We start from the raw sequence: 7,838 nt of genomic DNA, 5'->3' as shown, positions 1-7,838 counted from the left end.
CTGTGGCTGTACCTCCTCCCATTTCTGCTTTTGGACCTAACACACCTCGTTCATCAGGTCATTTAACAGGGGCTTGGTTCCAGCAAGCAGTTTGTTCTGAATAACAGCATTTACCACAGAAACTAAGCTTTGTTTTCATGTAAAACACTTGAAAAAAACCGCTTGATTAAAAAATATTTTATTAGGCGTACAGTGTACCTGCAATGTACTTTATAAGGTATTTTCTATAAATGACTGCTATATAGATCTGGTAGCTCCTGTTCATATTTCTTCAATACATTAGTAAGATAATGAATAACACCTTTAAAAAAACCTACATCTCTTTATTTAGTTCATAAATGTTCAAGCAGTACAACAAGTAGCTTTGGGAGAGGTTTTAATCAAAATAACTGTAAAGCAGTTTTAAAGTTCAGTTATCAGTGTTTCCCCTCTGTCCCCAGTGAAAACTGTTTTAAACCAGAATTTTTGTTTTTAAATAAAATAAACCTGATCATGCTGTTATAACTAGTTTATTCTTTTTCCTCTTTCATTTGTCTTTCCAAGTCCCCTTGCACGGTACATACATTTGGCTTTTGAATCAGTAAATGTCAGATTCTGAAAACGACATTTTCCTGAAAAACCCCAGCTGTGGAGGCCAGCTTTGTTTTTTCATTCCATGTACATATGTACCTGTCCACTTCAATTAGAGAACACCAGCCCTCCCTGCCAGCCACTGCCAGGCTCTGACTCCATAGTGACAGGCTGAACATGGCTTTGACTGGGGCTGAAACGTTTGAAAACAAACATGGAAGAAAACTCCACTGAACTTGATCATTTAAAGCTGCACATACAGCAACCTACCTCAGCATTTTGGCAGGAGCTAAACTGTTTTAACATGTAAGGAGAAAGTGCTTCAAGTTTACTGGCTGCAGGATATTAAAAATTATAGGATCTTTTCTATAATTTATGACTGGGAGATGTTACAGATGGATTAGGATGGGTAGCTTATGGCACTTGCATTACAGGACCAGTGAATATTTAAAACTAACGCACGTTGCATTCCATGACCAACTCTGGCATATCTGTGCCTTAAACATTTATTACAACATCATGATAAATAATATACACACTGTATCTTTTAAAATACCATATAAACCATACCTCAAGAATAGGGAGCCAGCTTCCCTATGCATTATCCTACAACATGTCCCTAGCCTGTGTTTTTTTTTTTAATTCTAAAAACAAATTTGTAACACTGGATAACTACAGTAAGCAGCCTACACTATTACACAATTAACGCAGTATTGGCATTAGACTGGTACAAGCCTCGCATATCGGCCAACCCTGTAAGCGTTGCCTTCCTGCAGCCTGCGCTGGGCAGCGGGGCCCTGGCACCCTCTTCGTGCGGCATCACCACTTGCCAGGTATCGATGTGCCACACTCGTACCAGCGCACGTAGTTAATCTGAGTCTCCCCGCCTATCTTCCCAAATTTGACAGGTTCCTGACGAACTGCCCTGAAAAACCCTGGAACAGAGAAGAGAGTTTTATTGGCATGAAGCTCTCAGGACAGTACCTTGCTTGGGTTCCCTGAGAAGTCTGTAACAATTCAGTGTGTGGCTGAAATAGTCACCCAGTCGTTGACCCCCTGCCACAAGCAGAGCTGTTTGCTGCCCCTACATCCACTAGCACTCTGCAATTTGCCCACCCAACTCAAAGCAAAAGTACTTGGGATGGCAGCACAGAGGTGATGCGTGCCTTCCTGGAGATCCCAGCACCCTGCTGTGAGTGGGGCTGGCTGGGCACAGCCTGTGCCCCCTCTGTCCCTCCTCTGGCTGTGCTGGGCTCCCGGAACAGGAGGCAGCTCTGTGTTGCAAAGTGACAGTGACAAATAGTCCCCACTGTGCAGCCTTGACACTGCAGTGAACCTCAATAAAACCTGGCCATTTGGGAAAGTTCACAGCATCTCCCCACCCAAATCAACCTCCTGCTTTTGACAACACACTTGCTTCCCATTCAAACAATTAACATAAGGTAAAAAAGTGAGGAACTGGGGCTCCATCCAACAAAATACTGTTCTGCAGCTGAGAGACAGCATCCGCTGTGATTCACAGCACTTCAGGTGAAATATACACACTGTATCTTTTAAAACACCATACCTCAAGAATAGGGAGCCAGCTTCCCTGTACATTATCCTACAACATGTCCCTAGCCTGTGTTTATTTTCACTCTGATTCTCTCACAGCACTTCAGGTCAAATATGTGAAGTTAATTCTGAAATCAGTCTGCTGCAGGTAGCACAATTGGTCTGTTGGTCTCTTCAGTTCATTTGCTAGAAATACAAGCTACTGAAAAGGTGAAGTCTTCTCTTTGCTTGTTTTGTTGTTTATTTTGGCCTAAAAATGATCGTAGCTCATGAATTCACTTAAATCTAGTTGCCGAAATCAAACTGGTTATAAGTGTCTTTTAAACTGAGGTAGCAAGATTGTTAGGTAAAAGTTTTTTAAAACAGTCAAATATTTTTAAAAGTGTAAATCTGGTACAACTGAGAAGTTTGCTGTCCTGGCAATGCAAATTGGATTCTGACCATCTCTTACGCAAAATATCATTTCGGATGGGCAGCACTGACTGGGGAGGGAAAAGCAAAAACCTCTTTAGAAGAAACACACAAAACACATAAACAAACACCCTTCAGACCATTCAATTACTTTGTTTTTTGGAAAAACTTGTGAAAGACTTAGGAGCTTCACATTCATCTCCCACACCTACCTTGACGCGTATCTGGACTCATGGGGTGTTTTGTAAATGAAGCACAGAAAGGTTTGGTCAACACGCTGATATTGTACTGAAAGCTGTTTTGCTGTTTTCCTCAGTGAAATGTTCCATGACATGCTCAGCACGCGTGCACGTACCAGTACAGCCTGAGCTCTTCCCCCACAAGGAACAGAACACCTCACCCTGGCACTGCTGCCAGCAGCAAGGCAGGACTTCAGCTGACAGAAGTACAAATTTCTTATACCTCAGCAATGGATGAAAAATAGCCAGGCAGGTCGCGGCTGTGTTTAGCACATCCAGTCCCATGTCCACTTAGACCAGACTGGAATTTTGGGCACCCTTTTGCAATCAGGACACACAGAATTGCTGCAACATGAATTATATTTTCCGGCCATAAATTTTCAGTTTCTCATTAGTACCAAACAAGGTATTTAATCCCCAACTGATTATGTACTGTGCTTTAAATCAACCTTGCTAGTTTGAACACACCACTTAATGCCTCTCTGCAAAGTCAAATTTGTGGTTGGGTTTAAATATGTAATACCAACTGTGAATAATTTGTTGGGCTGTTTTAAACAGGAGAGAGGCTGTTTGCTACCTAACAGAACCCAAGTCCTAACTGTTAATAAATCATCACTCACTGTCAAAGAACTTCTTGACCCTCTTCTGCCTGCAAAGCTGGCAGCTCCTTTCATCGCCCACCCCAGCAGTGGGCACTGAATCCACTGGCAGGAAATAGAAACAAAGAAAGGAATTGCCCAGGTTTGGTACAGATACAGGTGTTGGGAATTACCATCTTTTACTGGCAGATCTTCTTGCTGTCCTGTCCTTCCATCTAAGAATGAGTCTACAAATTGGCAGTGATCTTCTCCATGGCCCCTCTGGTCTCCTATGTTATAAAATTTTCCTGAAAGCAAAGAAGCAGCAGAGTTAGTGAAGGTTATTTCCAAAAACCACCAGAGGCAATGGGCTGTGCTCTTTCCTCTGTGGAGAAGCCAAGGTGAATGCTATGATTCTTTTCCTCTCAGGACCTGTAGCTGTAATTTGAACATGACATGCAGGCTCCAAGTGCTCAAGGCTAAGGCCCCACTCCTGGCCAAAATTTATGCCTGGACATAATTTTTCCCTCTCCTTACATTTCATACAGTATGGGAAATTCTGTTACTACCAAGAACATCATCAAAAAGCAAGTTTTCGTAGTGATTTCAATGGAAGGCAGGTCTGGTTCCCTTTCAGGAAGCCCCCAGTACCTTCAGAGATGTTTTAACAGACCACCTCCTAACATAGCCAAGGCCTGTTTATTTTTACAACATGTATGTGCAAGTGATCGCCCTTAACATATAGATGACCTTGGATACTAAGTACTTATCCAGAGCATGGAGTGTGCCCATCTATTTGCTTGCAGGATTGCTTAACAGGACACTTGACTGCAACTAAGTAGAAATCAAGGTCTCAAGTGTCTCATGTAGCGTGTGCTGACCTTACAGACTGTGCTTATCCTGTTAACAGGCACAGTGAAGGAGCTTTGACAGATGTTTTTACTTGCTGATTTGATTTGCAAGATATTAGTAAAACTCAGTTCAGAAGATGGAGGAGAGCACGCTATGTTCTCTTCCCAAACCTGGGATGGACACCTTTGTAGATAAACTTACCATTCTTTCTAATCTTCTTTCACAGCACTTAGTTCTCAATATGTTCAACCTTCCGTTGGGATGTTGAAAGGAAGATGAGAGAATTTAGAAAAAGGCTCAGGATGGAGATATAAACTAGGTAGAAAGTCCAGTTACTCATTAGATACTGGGTGTCCTGGAGCCTTGAATCCGTGCCAGTCTGGCCATTTGAGAGGTACTGGGGAGGATTATAATACTGCTCCCAAAGAGCAATTAATAAAAAAAGCAGCCTACCAATAAACTCCAACGTTTTTGTGAGCTGAGCAACAGTTTGCCAAAATTTCTCACCTCCCGTTGATGGCCTCTGTGCATGTGGTTCTTCTCTAGCTTTACAAAATTATTTATTGCTATCTAACTTTGGCTGCAAACATGTTTTTTTCCGTAGGAGAGCTGGTCAGAGGGAGTTCCTCTCAGCAAATTTTTTGCTCTGAAATTAAGAACATTCAGGCTGCCCAAAAAAGCCTTTTTTTTTTCCACAGCTGTTGAAGGTCACACATAGAATTTATTTTTTTCCTTCCCTCAATAAATACTTATTTTTAGGTGGCCTGCTTTTCTGGAATGCCTACAGTGACTGCTCTGGAGGACTGTTAAATGAGGTCAGCAGTAGATGCTGGTTTACGGAACAGTCCTGGCATGTGTAACAGAGATCAGTTTTTCTCCATAAGAGAGAGAATAAGCCAGATATTTTAATGGCTAACACCAGAACAGTAACTTGCAGATACACACATATTCTTCTGGCCCACAGCTTAACCTATGCATAACTCAAACAATTGGCCTTCATAAATTAGCAGCATTCTCAGTGACTATTACATTCTTACTGCCCAATTATTTCTGTAATAAAAGAACACGCTTAAAACCATTCAGCTAACAAATAACTGGTTTTCTGCTTTGGGCATAGCAATTCTAGCACAAAGTCAATTGTTTTCCCCAGTGTTTCCTTGCATGTGGTCTTACAATCTTACATACAAACCTTGTTTTATACATTATAAATTCTGCAGCACTAGAGGAATAAATTCATGCTAAAAACCAGCATGCAAAGACACAATTGCTGCCTGCCTTATACAATGGCATATGGACAGAACCCTGAAGCTTCCAGGCAATTACACTGCTTCCACAGCAAAGCTTTGGAAGTTTTTTCAGTGTTCAGTGGAATTCAGAGCTCAGTGCACACCTGGTGCAGCTGGCTGGTGCTTGCAGGGACACTTCCTGACCCTTGGGGACACGGCCAGGCGAGGTGACCGTGAGACATATCAGAGCAGAGCTTGGCTTCAAACAGGGAAACTTCTCACTTGCACACACAGGCCTCACTTAGCAAATGGGGCAAAAGCAGCTTTCCTTCTACATAAATACTTCACTTCTTTTAAATATTGTGTCAACTGGTCAGCACTGGTTGTAACAATTCAAGTGCAAGAACCAGGCTTAGCAAGTATAATGAATACAGTGTGTCTTTCTCATCTTCTTCCAACGACGTTAAACCACCACCCTTCTAGCAAGAACAAAAACAATCTAATGAAAATAGGAAAATGGGCTCCTGATATTAACTTTTCAGATTGGAGTTGCTTTCACTGCAGTGTTAATTCACTTGATTTAGGGCTGAAGTCTAGTCCTGCTAGATTAGCACTGCTATTTCCTCTGCTGGCTGGTTTTGGGACACATCACGTCTCATTGCCAGTGCTTGTCATTTATCACAGCTGGTTAGTACAGCACCAGTTGAATGAATGATACATCTGTTCAAAACATCCTCTTTTATTCACATAATATCTAAGATATTATTTACATACGGAATATTATACTGACTATTAATGACAAGGCTTTCCTTCCTTTTCTGCTCATCAGAGAACAGTGCTGGATGCAAGGCAGGGAAGCTTAAAATTATGGCACCATGGGCTGCCCTACACTCCCTTGCTCTTTTCCTTCCATATGCTTTCCATGAAGCCCAGAGCCCTGCTCTTGTGAGGTGCTGAGCTCAGAGATGGGGCATCTTTATGTTATGAAAGTGGATTCTTCCAGCCACAGTCTCGCCCTAGTTAATTCAATGGGATGTGTTGAACACACTTGCCTGACTTGCACTCAAAAGCATTTCCCACACATCTTTGTGCTCAGATGCCATGCTAGTGCCATTGTTGGAGAGCTGTCTGTGGTAAGAGACTTCACACAGAAGAGAGCCAGGAGCTTGGGATGCATTATAAGAAGTTAACATATTTTTCAATGTAGCAGATACAGGTTGGACAAGCTGCATGAGAGACAAAGATCTCCTATCAACTAACTGAAAAACACTTCTCACAGGCTGTTTCCCTAGCATGTGTCACCTGATTCAGATCTTAAACACATCACACTCAACTGGCCTTAAAACATCAATCAAAACTTGAGAATGTAAGGCCAGGAAGTTTCCCTTAGTAATGAAATATAATATGAGGAAAACAAAAAGGTGGGGAGAAAAGATCATAAGCAAAAATGGGGAATGTGAAAACAAAACAAAAATGTCAAAGCAGGTGAGCAAAACCTGTTGACCAGAGTTAAAGTCATGTATTTATAAGCCTCCCAGTAATGAAGTAACCAGATGTTTACCGAAAGGAATAGGAATGACAGGCATAATCCAGGTATAAAATGATGTCCTGATCTCCCAATTAATAATTCTAATTAATAATTCTTCTCTAATTAATAATTAAATGCCAGATTGGCTGTTTTACAATATATGCTATTCGCTCTGATCTTTATCTGTTTTCTGTATGATCGCCAGTATATGAACAGGTACTTAAAATCAGATGATCACCACAGAGAGGTTCCTCTGGAGTCTGAAAACTCAGTATCGAACATATCAGTGGTCACTGAGCACAAGCAGATTACTGTTTATGAATAATCTGTGGAGTAAATTAAACAAATCTGATCCCACTTCAGCAGAGCTCATCTTATTACACCTCTTATTTCAGAAACCATAATTAATATCTTTCAGGAATGCATAATATGGACAGCACTGATTTGAATGCTTCTTACCTGTAAGTGAATCACTGAGGTATATCTTGTATCTCAAAGAATTGCACAGCTGCACACCCACAAACTTCTTATACCAAGTTCTCTTTACATATTGTTTGCCTTTGCATTCTGAGTATGTGTCTGAATTGAATGGGATTTCAGTCCAGATTGCATCTTTCCCCACTGCAGGAGAGGAAAAAAGAGGCTGAAATATGATGCATACAAAATTACACACAACAAATGCATTTGAATAACTAAAATTAGAAACTTTCATGAAGGCGAATGTACCATGACACCCGCATTTTGAACATGAGAAATATTTCAGGGAAGCACCAAAGTATGCAGATACAATTGGTGCTGTGAACTCCTCCTGCCGTCCTCTGGTGCAGGTTTGGAATAGGTCATTCTAGGACCTTGTTAGGGGGACAATGTTTGTATTGGA

General features: G+C 41.4%; 1 protein-coding gene across 14 annotated transcripts in view; it reads right to left on the bottom strand.

Annotated features, from left to right (window-relative positions):
- Nucleotides 1–37: 37 nt before the first annotated feature.
- The window catches only part of ABI3BP (ABI family member 3 binding protein), a 136,501-nt gene continuing 128,700 nt past the window's right edge, over nucleotides 38–7,838 (bottom strand). For all 14 annotated transcript variants that reach the window (XM_030961111.1, XM_030961001.1, XM_030961036.1 and 11 more), the window contains 3 exons: nucleotides 7,418–7,579; nucleotides 3,547–3,660; nucleotides 38–1,505 (listed from right to left, as the gene is read on the bottom strand). In XM_030961111.1, the coding sequence (XP_030816971.1) occupies nucleotides 1,390–1,505; nucleotides 3,547–3,660; nucleotides 7,418–7,579 (392 nt within the window). In that variant the 3' untranslated portion in view covers nucleotides 38–1,389. The remainder of the gene's footprint in view (nucleotides 1,506–3,546; nucleotides 3,661–7,417; nucleotides 7,580–7,838) is intronic.

This window comes from Camarhynchus parvulus, chromosome 1, assembly GCF_901933205.1.
Source record: "Camarhynchus parvulus chromosome 1, STF_HiC, whole genome shotgun sequence".
Lineage (NCBI taxonomy): Eukaryota > Metazoa > Chordata > Aves > Passeriformes > Thraupidae > Camarhynchus > Camarhynchus parvulus.
This window is presented reverse-complemented; position numbering and strand designations above follow the sequence as displayed.